The following is a 14,863-nucleotide window of genomic DNA, read 5'->3' on the forward strand; positions in this document are numbered from 1 at the left end:
AAAACATATTTTTTTCTTTTCTTTTTTTTTTTTTTTTTAACAATTTCCAAGATAACCAATCAGTGCTCTATCTTCAACCATTGGTTACCAACTTTCAAAAATGTCATTATAAACTCATAAAGCTAAAAATATTTGGTGGGTTTTCACTGAACATTTTAACAACTAGCCATACTAAAGCTAAATGATTTCATCTTTGGACAATGGGAACTTCTTTACCATGGCTTCCGAGTCCTTTAGACATGGCTAGTAAACTTGATGGCTTCCTTACTTTCTAGTAGGACAAGATGTTCCAGGCTCATCTTGTGTGTTTCTTGCCACAACTCTGGAATCATATGTATCTTCAAAAAATTTTTTAAATAAAAATTGGAATATCATTTCAACAGCACTGCCTGTCCCCTTGTTATGCTCATAGATACTGGGTTGGACATTCTTTATGGGACTTTTCATATTTATATCTCCAATCCAGGATACCACCTTCAATTTTTTAGTTGTCCTATTTCCCTAGGCTCTACTCACTGTGACAGTTTCTTAGACTTCCTTTGCTTTAAGTGACCTTGACAGTTGTGAGGCATACTGGCCAGGTATATTGTAGAATGTTTTTCAATTGGAATTTGTTTTTTTTTTTTAATAACAAATTTATTTTTTATTGGTGTTCAATTTACCAACATACAGAATAACACCCAGTGCTCATCCCGTCAAGTGCCCCCCTCAGTGCCTGTCACCCAGTCACCCCCACCCCCCGCCCTCCTCCCCTTCCATCACCCCTAGTTTGTTTCCCAGAGTTAGGAGTCTATGTTCTGTTTCCCTTTCTGATATTTCCCACACCACCACCCCCTCATGATTAGGTTATGGGTTTTTGAGAGGAAGACCACAGAGGTTGTGTGCCATTCTCATCCAACATGACTCGTCACTGTTGATGAGAACCTTTATCAGCTGACTGGGAACATTTGTCATGTTTCTCCATGCTTTCCCTCCATGCATACTGTACTCTTTGGAAGGAAGTTACTTTAAGCATAGCCACATCCCCCCCATAGGAGTGAGAAGTTAAATTCCACCATTGAGGACAGAGTATATAAATTATTTGGGATTTTTCTGAATAGGAGATTGATCTATTCTTAAATGATTTATTCATTGAATCATTCATTTCTATCAGGATTAACCCATAGATATTTATTTTATATTTTGGGTTACAGCCCAATTCTATTTTATTTATTTTCTTCCTTAGGTTGTTCCATTTTGGCTCTTGGGAGCTCTTTCAGAGGATTCCTGTGTCCCTCTGACAATCTCCCATCATTGTGTATGTGTGTATTTTAATGCTTCCTTATTTTCTGGCCCTCATCATTGTTAATAGGTATGTGATGGTATAGCATCATTGTTTTAATCTGCATTTCTTTTTTTTTTTTTTTTTTATTCATGATAGTCACACACAGAGAGAGCGAGAGAGGCACAGACATAGGCAGAGGGAGAAGCAGGCTCCATACACGGGGAGCCTGACGTGGGATTCGATCCCGGGTCTCCAGGATTGCGCCCTGGGCCAAAGGCAGGCGCTAAACCGCTGCGCCACCCAGGGATCCCCAAATCTGCATTTCTTTAATGGAAAATTATATTGAGCATCTTCTCATATGCTCTTTTGACTTCGTGTACTTTCTCTGGTGAGGTGTTTGTTCAGAGCTGTTGCCTATTTTAAAAAATTGGGTCGTTCATTTGTTATTGTTGAGTTTTTTTTTTTTTATTGTTGAGTTTTAAGAGTTCTTTGTGTATCTTGGATAGAAGTCCTTTATCAGATATGTGAGTTACAGATACTTTATTCTAGTCTGTGGCCCGTGGTTTCATTCCCTGACCAGCGTTTTTCACACACCAGAAATTTTAATTTTAAATAAGTCCAACTTGTCAGTTGTTTCTCTTGTGGATCATGATTTTGGCATTATGTCTAAAAACTCACCACTAAACCCAAGATCACAAATTTCTCCTGTGTTTTCTTCTAGGAATTTTATAATGTTGTACTTAGGTATATGGACCATTTCCAGTTGAAAGGTACAAGGTTTGGTGTATAGGCTCTTTTTTTTTCATATGGACATCCAATTTTTCCAGTACTATTTGCCAAAAAAAAAAAAATCCTTTTTCCATTGAATTGACTGTGCACCTTGTCACAAACTAGTTGATTATATATACATTAGTGTGAGTCTATTTCTGGGCTCACTCTTCTGTTAACTAGGTGTCTATTCTTTCTTTAATATCACACTCTCTTGATTACAGTAGTTTTATATTATCTTAAAATTATGTAGTATAAATACTCTAGTTTTGTTGTTTGCTTGTTTTTTGGTATTTTATTGGTTATGCTGCCTCCTCTGTGTAACTAACTTCATCAATGGATATCTACAAACTTGCTTGCTGGGATTTTGAGTGATACTGTATTGAATTTACAGATTAGATCCAGTTGGGAAGAACTGGCATCTTAGTAATATCAAGTCTTTGAATCCATGAACATAGAACTTATTTACATTTTAAAAATTTATTTCACTGGTGTTTTTAGTTTTATGTATACAGATCCCGTACCTATGTTGTTAGATCTATATTTAAGTATTTAACTTTTGGTGTTTTAAAAATATTTTCTTTAACTTCAAATGCTAATTTTTAATTGCTGGTATATGGGGGCAACTGACTTTTATATATTGACTTTGTATACTGTGAGCTTGCTACACTTGCTCACCAGTTTTAGTTTTTGTGGTGGAGTTTTTGGGATTTTTTTTATGTAGAAAGTCATGTCATTTGCAGAAACACCTAGTTTTACTTCTTCCTTTCCCATACATATACCTTTTATTCATTTTTGTTGTCTTATTTTACTAGCAAGGATGTGTAATATGATATTAAGTAGTTGTAGTGACATAGTACATTCTCATCTTGTTTCTGATATTAAGGGGAAGGATTCCAGTCAGTCACCACTAAGAATGATGCTAGTCATAGGTTCTTTGTCGATTGTGTTTATCAAGTTAAGAAAGTTCCCTTCTACTCCTAGTCTTCTAAGAATTTTCACTTTAAATGGGCATTGGACTTTGTCAAATGCTTTTTCTGTGTCAATTGATGTGATCATACAATTTTTCTTCTTTAGCTTCTTAATAGGGTGGATTACACTGTTTGATTTTCAAATGCTGAATAAACCTTGCCTATCTGGAATATATTCTATTTGGTCTTAGTGTATAATTATTTTCACACATTGTTGGATTTGATTTGCTAATATTTCATTGAGAAATTCTGTGTTTATATTGATGAAAGATATTGGTCTATAGTTTTGCATTATTTCAAAATCTTCACTGGATTTTGGTATTAGGGTAATGTTGCTCTCATAAAATGAGTTAGGAACTGTTCCTTCCAGTTCTAATTTCTGGATGAGGTTATGTAGAATTGTTATTATTTTTTCTCTATATCTTTGGTAGAATTTATCAGTGAAGCCATTTAGATTTGGTGTTTTATTTCTTAGTCAGTTTTAAAATCATTAACTCCATTTCTTTAATTGGTATAGGGATATTCAGGGATGCCTGGGTGGCTCAGCAGTTGAGTGTCTGCCTTCGGCTCAGGACGTGATCCCAGAGTTCCAGGATCAAGTCCCGCATTGGGCTCCTGCATGGAGTTTGCTTCTTTTTCCTCTATGTCTCTGCCTCTCTCTGTCTCTCATGAATAAATAAATAAAATCTTTAAATAAAAAGATAGAGGGCTATTCAGGTTAACCTTTTCTTCTTGTATGGATTTAGATAGTTTGTGTCTCATTCAACAAATTGGTCTATTTCATCTCAGTCATCAAATTTACGGACTTAGAGTTGTATGTAGTATTCTTTTATTATCATTTCAATGTCCATGGGATCAGTAGCAAAACGCTTTCTTTCACTTATGATACTGATAATATCTCTGTGTGTGTTGCTCTCTCTGCCTCTCTCTTCTGTTTACTTGGCTAGGATACTATCAATTTTATTGATATTTTCAAAGAGCCAGATTTCAGTTTTGTTGATTTTTTCTGTTGTTTTCCTGTTTTCAATTTTGTTGATTTCTGTCCTAATTTATATGATTTCTTGCCTTCTGCTTATTTTAGGTTTAAATTTCTTTCATTCTCTCGTTTCCCAAGGTAGAATTTAGATTATTGATTTTAGATCTTCCTCTTGTAATATATGCATTTATTGTCATAAATTCCCTCTAAGCACTGCTTTTACTACTTCTTACAAATTTTGATAAATTGTATTTTCATTTTCACTTCGTTGAAAATATTTTGAAATTTCTCTTGAGATTTTATTTTGGCCCATGTGTTAATATTCATGTATTTTGACACTCTCTTTGTAGGCAGATACCAGACATAACATACATATTGTTATGTCCTTTTGAGACCTGATTTTTTTTATCATTATGTAATCTCCTCTTTGCCACTGATAATTTTTCTTGTACTGAGTCTACTCTGATTAAAATTAATATAGTTACTACAGCTTTATTTTGATTAGTGTTAGCATGGTATCTCTTTCTCCATCCATTTACTTTTAACATATTTGAGTTTTTGTATTTAAGTGGGTTCTTAAATGGTCTGACCTGTTTGTCTTTTTTTCACTTATTTTTCTCTTTGTATTTAGTTTGAGAGTTTCTACTGACCTATATTCAAGCTCTCTGATTCTTTTGTTGGCCTTGTTGAATCTACTGATGAACACATTCATAATTTCTGTTGCAGTGTTTTTATTTCTAGCATTTGCTTTTGATCTTTCTTAGAATTTCACTCTTCTTAGGCTGCCTATCTGTTCTTGCATGGTGTCTGATTTTTCCATTAGAACACTTAATATACTGTGGTTGCTTCAGCAGCACCATAAACTAAAATTGGAACGACACAGAGAAGATTAGCATGGCCTCTGCTTAAGGATGATGTTCAAATTCATGAAGAACACTTAATACATTAAAAATAGTTATACTAAATTCCTTTTCTGATCATTTTGTCATCTTTGTCATCCCTGAGGCCGATTCTAATGACTGCTTTGTCTCTTCTTTCCTTTTGGGATACCTTGTAATTTTTGGCTGAAAACTGGTCACACTATATCAGATTGGAGAACCTGAGGCCAATTGATCTTTACTATGAGGATTTCAGTGAACCTCCCTTGGAATTGGGCTACATTTAGTGTTTGCAATAGCTACACGGGTACCAGTGGCTTCAAATCCCTCTTGTTCTTCTTTTTGTCCTCCCTCTTGAACTGGGTTCTTCTGAGAACTCCTCCTCAGAAAGAGTCTGTGTCTTGCAGTTCTTTCAGCCATAGTCCACCATTAATATTCTGGATTCTTGTCAGTGTGGTGGGAAGGTTGGGAGAGGGGACTCTGCCTTTTACTCTTCTTTTTAATAATAAAAAAAAATTCTTCCTTCTCACCTTCTGTTCCTCTCAAGGCATCCCTTGCTGTGTTTATGTCCTCTATGTTCCTTCTTTTTAGGTCTTCATTTCTGAAATGTATCTTTCTTTTCCTTTTTATTTCCTTCCTGAGCTCTCTTGTTGAATTTCTAAATTTTTCTACTTCTGGTTTAGGTTGTTATTTCATGTCTTGAAGTAGTAAGTTAAAGGTTTGATATACGTTGTGGGCTTGTTTGGAGTGTTTTCATCAACTGTAAGGACATTGATCTACTTTTTCCTCTCTTTTTTCATATAATAGCTGAGCATGGGATTGCCACTAGCATGTTTTGTTGCTCACCTTTGTGTCAAACTAACTTTGCTGAACTTCTAGAAATAGTGTGGTTTAGGAGAGTTAATTTTTACCTCTCCAGAGCTCTCTCTTTAGTTGTTTTTATGTGGAGTTCAAAAGTGTGATGGCTATATTCTCTTTCCACTTTTACAACAACCCTCGCTTTTCCTCTTTTCTATAGTCCTTACTGTGGACTGTGGGATCTTCTTGATTACCCCCACACAGATCCTTCCAAGGTGCTATCCTGGGAGGGAGACAGGGTGGTCGGTGTGGCAGGTTCCCAGTGTGTGACAGTTCTCGCTCTTCAGACCCTACTGTAGGCCTTTGCACTCAATGGGTGCTGGATTGGACAAACTCCCTCACTTCCAGCTGCTTTTTCAATTTGCCTTGTGGTACTTCCCAGTGAATATTTATTGGCTAGATAGATATTCTGTCTATCTGGAGTTCTTTTGTTCCCAGACATGACAGGTGCCTACTTGCTTGTTTTTGATTCCTCCCGCATGGATGCTGATGTCACACTAATCCTGTGGCGACTGGGAGATTGTCTCCACCCACTTCTATTTGGGAATTTATGGAGCATCATCTCATCTGTTTTCATTGTCAATACAGTCCACCGAGTGTTTGGTTTTGCTATCTAGCTTTTCAGATATGTGGGAATTTTGAAAGATTCAGAAATACACCACCTTCTGCCACCATGTCCCTGGAGTTCCCTTTCTCCTTCTCCTAGTATCCTTGCTAATCCAGAGAAGGTCAAGCATGGCCATTCTTGGAGTGTTCCCTAGCTTGAACCCCTTTTATCATTGCAGACACAGAGCCTGTGTTAGTTCACTCCTTCTTCAGCCATGGCGCCTACTACATCTTCACACAAACCCTTTACCCTAGACTCGCCCTCTACACTACAAACACAAAGTTTTTCATACCCCTGTACCTTTGTCAGTGCTGGGAATGCTCTTCCACATACTCTTTCTATCTCATCCTGCTCAGCTCAACATACTACCTTTCCTACAAACTCTCCCTTAAGCCATCTGGTCAGAATGAAATGGTGATTTTGGTACAAAGTAGCTAAGTAGTTAGAAACTCAGACTCTATCCTGGGTTCAATTCCTAGCTCAGCCATTATATAGGTATGTGACCTTAGATAAATCCTCATCTACAAAATGGAAATAAGAGTGCCCACTCACTTATTGGTTGCCTTTGAGGCTTTGCTGAGACAATCTGTGGCAAGGATTTAGCACATTCCCCCTAATGACACACTCATTAACTGGACGTCATCATTGATGTCTCTCTCTCCTGTTAAATTACATCTTAGAGGATGCAGACCTCCTCTTACAACATTATACACCTTCAAGGACTGGCATATTGCCAACCTGTATTAGAATTTGACAAATATGTGTCAATTACATGAAAGGAGAAAATTCAAGGCAAGTTTCGGGAGAAGGGACTTTACTTGAGAAAGGAGGCAGCAGCTTCCTTAAAGTGCAGGAAGAGCAAAAAGCATGGCTACTGGACTGACCCAGGACAAAGTTCAAATGCTGGCTCTGGCACCTGTGACCTGTACAATATATGTCTGGGTCTGATAGACTGTCAAGAGCCCAGACTCTGGAATGAGACTTCCTGGATTGGAATTTGGGCTCTAACATTTTCAACAGTGAGACCTTGTACAAAGTATTCCACTACTCTGGGCCTCAGTCCTCTCCTCTTTACAATGGGGATGAGAGCAGTACCTACCTCACAGCGTTACCATGGGGATTTCATGAGTTACTGCATGTAAAGTATTTGGAACAGTGACTGGCCTCATATAGGTGTTTGCAGTATGATTAAAGTGCCAATTTTGCTGGCCCAGGAACCTAGGATGCTGAATCTATGAACAACAAAGAGGTGATGAACAGAGGAACAAAACCAGGGTGATAGAGGCTCAAATACTTACTTGCTGCCTTCATGGGTGCAATGTCAAAAAGAGTGCGACCTGTTTTGATTTTGTTTGTTGTTTTTATTATGATTATGGGCAAGACCATTGCTAGGGCAGAGCAATGGGATTACGCAGAGTAAGACAACCAGGATAGACACTGATGTCGTCAAACATTTGGGTGTGGATCCTGGAACCCATTATTTTAAATTCTGATCCCTTGGAAAGATCAGCTGGCTGGCTCCAGGTGAGGGACCATGAACTCACAGAGATATTTCATCTGAAAACTTACCTTGAAGAAGGAAGCAAACTTTGTATGGCCGTGATAAACAGAAGAAGGATAAATGCACACACCAAGTTTGACTTGAATACTTCATCCCTCATTTGAGAATACTGTAATTTTAAAAAAAAGGAGAATAAATTACTTCACAGCAAAGGTCGACTTCAGGATCAGTTAAGTTTTACCAGTGCTTGGGTTGAGGGAAGACAGCGAGAAGAAATAAAACATTACATGATTTTTTTTTTTAAAGAGGAATCTGTATCTTAATTAACCCTTCATGGAACATTAACTTCATCCCTCCCTCCAACTTTCCAGGGAGAGCCCAGGAGTGAATACAATTCCCTTTGCAGCAAAAGGGAATAGGATGGGGACTCTGCGCAAGCCTCTCCAGCTCTCCTCCTTCTGAGCTAGCATCACTTGGACCAACAGAAGAGCACACATCCATATATGTCACAAATCAAATTCACATTGACTTTCTTCATGAGTAAACTTAAGTCATGGAAGGGTCTTGCGCTGTTTTTTGTTAGGTGTGAGACACAGGCAAAGGTTTCACCTGAGTCTTCCGGCTTCCTTTTTTCATGAAAACTATTAAAAAAAAATAAGATCACAGAATATTAGAAGAGACAGCAGCCTAAGAGAGCTCCAGCAAGTGCATTTCATTTCACATGGCGAAACCCAAATGATCGCCCCATGTGCTCCATGTCCTTCTGTTGTTTGCTCCAGGCTGCCCTGTGGAATGGTGCTAACTTCATTTTGATTATCCAGAGGGCTCAGTAATTTCACTGTTTAGCCTGAAAAGCTTCTGGAAGGCCAACACTCAATAGGCACTCTCCCTATTCCTGTCTAGTTTTCTGAACCATCTTGGGGTCCCTAAATGAAGAAGAATCCAATTCGTTCAGAAGGGGGAAAGGATCTTTATAACTGAAGAATTAGTCTCAATTAAGCCCCTCATTTTCCCTCAATGCCAGAGAGGTCAAGCAACTTGCCATAGATGACACAGCATGCAGATCATTTTTAGGTCAGGGGAACAGAAAGCTAAGCCTGGCTTTGGAACTTTGTAATCCCTGGTTTGAAATTCCATAATTATATAAAAGAAATAAGTAAATAAAATTCTGGCAATACCGCAGGCTCCACATCCCCAATACCAAGAGAAGGTTTGGGTCAGGTCAACGAAATAATAAAATCAGTCCAACTTGTGGTTGGTGCGGTAGTCACCATCAACAGTTGCATGATTTTTATTCTCTTGCCTACTTCTTGGTGTGGTCGGGGTTTTAGACTTAATGGACTGCTGAGTGTTATGGCTAAGATGTGGGGAATAGCAATGTCCTGCAGCTGGCAAGCTCCACGGGGGAAGGGCAACACTACTCAGAGAGTGCACGTTCACTGCTGCTTCAGGGCAATGATTTTTCATCTGTTCCCCAGTACTGAGACCTCTGTCTGCTTGCTGACAACCTGCTTGGTGTCTGGAGGGGAAACTGGAATATTTCCCCAAAGAATCATGAGAAGTCACCCTCACTCCTGAAAAAAAAAAACTACAGAATATCTGTATTACAAAGAGTGCTACCTAAGAACGGGAACACAATCATAGACAGGTATCTGCATGCCAGCATGGAAATCAGTAAGTTAGCCCCAAAGGAGTTAACGCAAGGGAAGATACATGTTTGAATTTCTTTTAACAACTAATTGTATGAGATATAATTATCCCTTGTTAGCTGGCTCATGAATTTCACACCAGTGTTGTGACATTGACCTGATCGTGAGATTTTTAAAACAACAACAACAACTTTTAGTATACCTAATCCATATCTTCCTCATTTTCTGCATCTTCATCATCCCCACCATCATCACCACAGCTTGGAGTTGTAATGGCCTTGAGGAATCCTTTCTGTGATATCCCTAAGATCTACTCAAATGCCTGCTGATTTTCCTCAGATGACCTTCTCTGCTTTGTTGGGGCAAGTGGGTTTCTTTCTTCTGGTCTGGGACAGGCTCTAAACACCCTAGACTTGGTCACTCCCAGTGCCTGAGAACTCACTCCTTTGCAAAGGCTTCCTTTTCCCTGTTGGGTCCGTTTTTACTGTGAAGAGATCTTTCCTATAGATCCCAAGTCTGAGTCTCTGCCTCCTTTCCTTTCCTGAATGCTTCTCACTGATGACCTTCAAAATGTCACATAGTCCTCATTTGTCCAACCTAAAGTTGCACATGGCTTTAGGTGTTTCAAGCAGGCTAGAAAGACTTTCTCGGGTTCCAAATCTTCCACTCTGTGCCTCACTGTGAGGGAAGCCAGTTTCTTTGAACTTCGCTTTTCTGATCTGTCAGAGAGGGAGATGAATATAATTCATAGGTTCCCAATGTTATTATCTTATTTGTCCCAGAATTTAATAATAAATTCTATTATTTTCATGTCTGGATCCAGTGCCAGCACCGTCACAAGAAAGAGTCTTCTAATATTTGGGACCCTGATGTCAAGTGAATGTAAAATGTTGGATTTCAGAATGGAGCGCATGGTTACTTTGGAAGCACAAAAGAGGACAGAACTATGGAAAGAACATTCCTAATTGGCTCCGGATAATAGGGTACTGACATTAGGTAGTGATTCATTTCACTTCCTCTTGACTTGTGAAGGTCTGAACGCTCAGGCTCGCAGCTATATTAAGTCACACGTCCGTTCTCTCCTGCTATCACTAGACACTGCTCACCTCACGTCTATTCTGTCCTCACGTGGCCCCTCTTATCCTTTTAAGTCTCAGTGGTGAGCAAAATGAACTAAACTAGAATGAGACTACCTGGATTGGATCCCTGGCTCCAATACCTCCCAGCTATAGAGCCCTGGACAAGTTTACTAAGCTTTTTATGCCACGGTTTGCTCACCAAGACAATAAGGATAATAATAGGAACTCTCTCATTAGGGTTGCTGAGAGAATGAAAGAATTAACAGATGCAAAATGCCTCGAGCAGGTGCCTAAGGGGCATGGCAACCTCATACAAGTGTTTCCTATAATCAATTAGTTGTACTTATTTTATTGCCATGCTTTTTACTTTTTCTAAGCCTGCTTTCAACCTTGGTGTTGCCTTCTAGAATGCTGTCTTCCATTCCACTGTACAAAATGGTTCCTTGTACTCCATAGGGTTCCCTAGAGTGTGGCTGACTGATTGGTCCATCAAGTTAGAAAGGTTTCTTTTAAAAGGAATTATAATCTTGTATGTGGTTTGTGGTGTGTGTGTGTGTTTTTTTTTTTTTGTCTCAGGAAAAGACCCTGCCTTTATTCCTTCCCCTGCCTCCTAAAAGATCCTCGACCAGCAGGAAGAATTCCCCACTTCTCCAGGGACTTTTAGGAAAGGTATCCTTGGAAATGACCACTGGGCCTTTAAAATTCACTGAGTCCTTGGTCTGCAAGAGAATATGAATATATATGGCAAGAAAATATTAAAATATATATTCATATACATGTGTAGGTATATGAGACATTTGAGCATCAGATATGGAGAAAGAGTTTGTCAAGGTCAGTTAGGGGATTGGTGGCAAAGTTCAGACAATAGGCCACATCTCTCAGCTCTAATAGTGTTTGCTCTATTAGACCACTGTCTGAGAGCAGAAAATGCCTGAAACCAGTACTTGAGCCAACTATATTGGGATTAATATCAATTAAGAAAGCATGTCACTTGGAACAAGTTACAAATGCTTTTTTGAGATCTTCAATTAGAATTTAGATTACTTTTTTTTTTTTCCAATCTGGGTTGGGTTCTGGTTGATTTAGGAAATGGTCAAAATCTTGCAAAATATTTTAATAATAATAACTAATGCCTGGTGCAGGGTAAGCACCATGCCATGTGGTTTACGTGGATGAGCTCTTTTGGCTTTCACAACAACACTTTGAGGAAGACACTGTATCATATCCCCATTTTGCAGATAACAAATCTGAGGATTAGAATAATTGAGTAACTCAACCCTGGGACTTCAGGGATTGGAAGTAACGGATCCAGAGTCTAGCCTTAGAGTGCCACGTCTCATTGGCTGCACTATCAGCTGCTACCTTGCTGTTTTCAAGGCAGGTTTATCTTCTTCACAGAGTGCACTGTAGCGTGTCTTGCTATATCTCAGTGATGTGGTTCATGATACCAAGAAAGGAAACATGTTAAAAATTTGTGTTCATGTAAATTGTGGTTAGAATGAGAGTAAAGCATGATCTGGGCCAAGCATGGTCCTTAGAAACACCCTGTGAATGAGTTTAATAAATTGCCACTGCTGAATTTTCATGATTGATGGATGGATCCTCAGGGCAAAGCAATACCAAGGAAAGAGCCCTTTTCTTAAGGCCTGCGTGGGTGAACCAACAGCAGGGAAGGAAAGACACAATGAACTTTAATGGAGTAATGGAATAAGAAGAACCACAATCTCCAAGTGATTAAAAGATGTTTTTAAAAATAAAAGTTTCCTCCTTGTTTGACCAAGTTGAGACATGGGGTCCCTTCCAAGAAGTGGGGGCAGGAAAACTGTGTGCTCCATTTTGTTCTTGTCTGGGTATATCAGCCCTGCATCCTCTGGAAAGGGATCTTTAGAAATGACACTGGGGCCATGAGGATCTACGGGTTCCTACAGGTTCTATCAAAAGGAAGCCTGGGACCTGAGTTTGGTCACACAAAGAAAAGTCTATTCTAGATTCTTCATCTATAAAGGTGTGACCAGGGAAGCTAGCTTTCAGAGGTGATGAACAGGGCTTCCAATCTTCTGTATCTATACCTGAGTCAGGCCTGGAAAATATTCCTATATATGTAGAGGAAAATTATCCTTTTCTTCTAGATTAGCCACTTCAGCTATGAGCTCAAGAGTGCTGGCTAATTTCTCGCATCTCTTTAAGATGTAAAGAGTTCCAGCCAAGGCAATGACCTCGTTAATTGTCCACATTGCAACAATACTGTCTTTTTATCCAGCTGCATATGTGAGATCACACAATTTTACAGGAGGATTGGATTGCATTTGTCACCTTGGTCCAATGCTTACTCATGCCAATTTCACTCCATAAAATCTCTCCAAAATGAGCCATTAACTCCTGCCTGAAGATTGCCAGTGATGGAGGAAATCACCCCTCACTTGAGAGCCTGTTCCATCTTTGGATAAATCTAATTGGAAAAAGAGATCATTTTCGAGAAACACCTCTCATTAGTACAAATTCTTATGTTTGTTAAATTAAAGAAGAATCTTAGCTGGGACCATCTGCTCATTTTCATGAATGAATGAAGGAATTTAACTTCTATTGTTTTTTTTTTAACTTCTATTGTTAAACTCATGCATTATGTAGCATGACAATGGCTAGAGCACCCTGAATTGATCATTTGAGTAAAAGGCATGATTGCAACAAAAAAGGGGAGGGACTAATTTTCAATAATTTCATATTTTGAAATAGACCGTCTTCCCTATCCTGGTGTCTAGCGTCTAACCAAATCATCATCAGGAGTATTTCTGAGTGACAGGTTTGTCTGAGGAATGTCTCACTGTCATATTGCTTCCCAAGTAACCTGACCTTTGAACAAAGGTAGATTTCTTCATCTTTAATATTAAGCTCATGAAAAATCATGCAAACTCATATCTAAGATGAACAACTTCAGAAGAATGAGGCTGGGAGAACACTGTCCTAGCCACAACAGAAGATCCTTAAAGACCATACAGTATCATTAAAGTGTTTTGATAGCATATTATGGTATCCTTCTTTGGTAGGAAGGTTGGCTGACATATGAGAATTCCAAACAGGACTTTCCAAAGTTTTCAACTGAAATCTTCCAGGTCACTTTCTCCCAAATATCCCATCCTTGGGAGGACAGATTCTTCCTTTCTTGACTCACTCAGTTCCCCAAGCCATGATAAGCCCAAGGGAGTGGTAACTACTCCTATGTTCCTTGCCTAGAAGCTTCAGGCTGTAGGTGTTGGTAATGTCACAGGAAGCTTTAGGATTGCTTTAAGGATGGGGCCAATGTCTTCTGGGTTGAAATCATTATAATTCTACCATTGTACATTGCACTTATGGATGAAGTTGGTCTTTTTGACACTGAAAATCCTGGCTTTGTGGGATTGGAGCTAGCTAATTGGCCTGGGAAAAAGAGACAAGTGAAATGCCTCTTGATATCATTTGACTGCCTAGAGGGTGTTAGAAATAGCAGTAATTTTACAGGATAATATCATGAACATAAAGGAGTCTCACAAAGCTACTGTTTGAATAGGGATGGCTTTTCTTCCGAAGCCTTTTTGAAATCCATTCTTCCCACCTGAAGGAGATGGCCTACATAATTGCTACTTTGGGCCTTACAAGAGCAGTAAGAACTCAAGAATAACCTGAGACCACAACAGAATAATTCTTTTAAAAATAATTTAAAACAGAAGGTCATGGAAATGATCAGGAAGCATCTGATTCAGAAAAATAAGAGAGAACACCTGAGACCATATGGTTCAGGATCCAGATTCCTATCTCTCTGCACCTAAATAAGAAACAGAATGGTTCAACAAATTCTGAACATCTCCCAGAAAAAAAAAATACATGCATTTTTCTTCATTACCTAATTCCAGAGTCCAATATCCTAATCCATTAGAAAATTCATTCATCCACCTAGCTTTCTTGGCTTTGCCAAAATTCCTCCTTAATGATGTCATTCCACTCGTTATACAGGAGTAGATGGGAAAAAAGAAAAAAAAAACATGTCAAAGTTTATGATGAATTTTTCCAGAACTCTTTCAAGCCACTACTTAACTTCGATTTCTTAATAAAAGGTAGGTGAAACGGAGAGAAATTCTGAATGCAGACAAGAACCAGCTGTACTCAGCCAAAGGATTATCTAACGGCTCCCTTGTGTGACAAATCCTTGTTTTTATGTGGCTGCTGACAGAAAGAAGGGTAACATCAAAGGAATGTTTTGAAAGTTATCAGCACAAAACTTGGTTCATTACAAGTACTGTCTATGACAGGTATTATTGTTATTACCTAGAAAGTGGAC

At 38.7% G+C, this 14,863-nt stretch overlaps 1 protein-coding gene and 1 non-coding gene across 4 annotated transcripts in view; one reads left to right on the forward strand and one right to left on the reverse strand.

Annotated features, from left to right (window-relative positions):
- Positions 1-14,863, reverse strand: part of ADCY8 (adenylate cyclase 8) — a 215,293-nt gene that overhangs the window by 57,333 nt on the left and 143,097 nt on the right. For all 3 annotated transcript variants that reach the window (XM_049092737.1, XM_049092736.1, XM_049092735.1), the window contains one exon: positions 7,892-7,992. In XM_049092737.1, coding sequence (XP_048948694.1) covers positions 7,892-7,992 — 101 coding nt within the window. The remainder of the gene's footprint in view (positions 1-7,891; positions 7,993-14,863) is intronic.
- On the forward strand, positions 4,820-4,925 carry LOC112662559 (U6 spliceosomal RNA). Its single transcript, XR_003138655.1, has one exon. It is a non-coding gene; the product is annotated as a U6 spliceosomal RNA (small nuclear RNA).

Source organism: Canis lupus, chromosome 13 (assembly GCF_003254725.2).
Source record: "Canis lupus dingo isolate Sandy chromosome 13, ASM325472v2, whole genome shotgun sequence".
NCBI classification, from domain to species: Eukaryota; Metazoa; Chordata; class Mammalia; order Carnivora; family Canidae; genus Canis; species Canis lupus.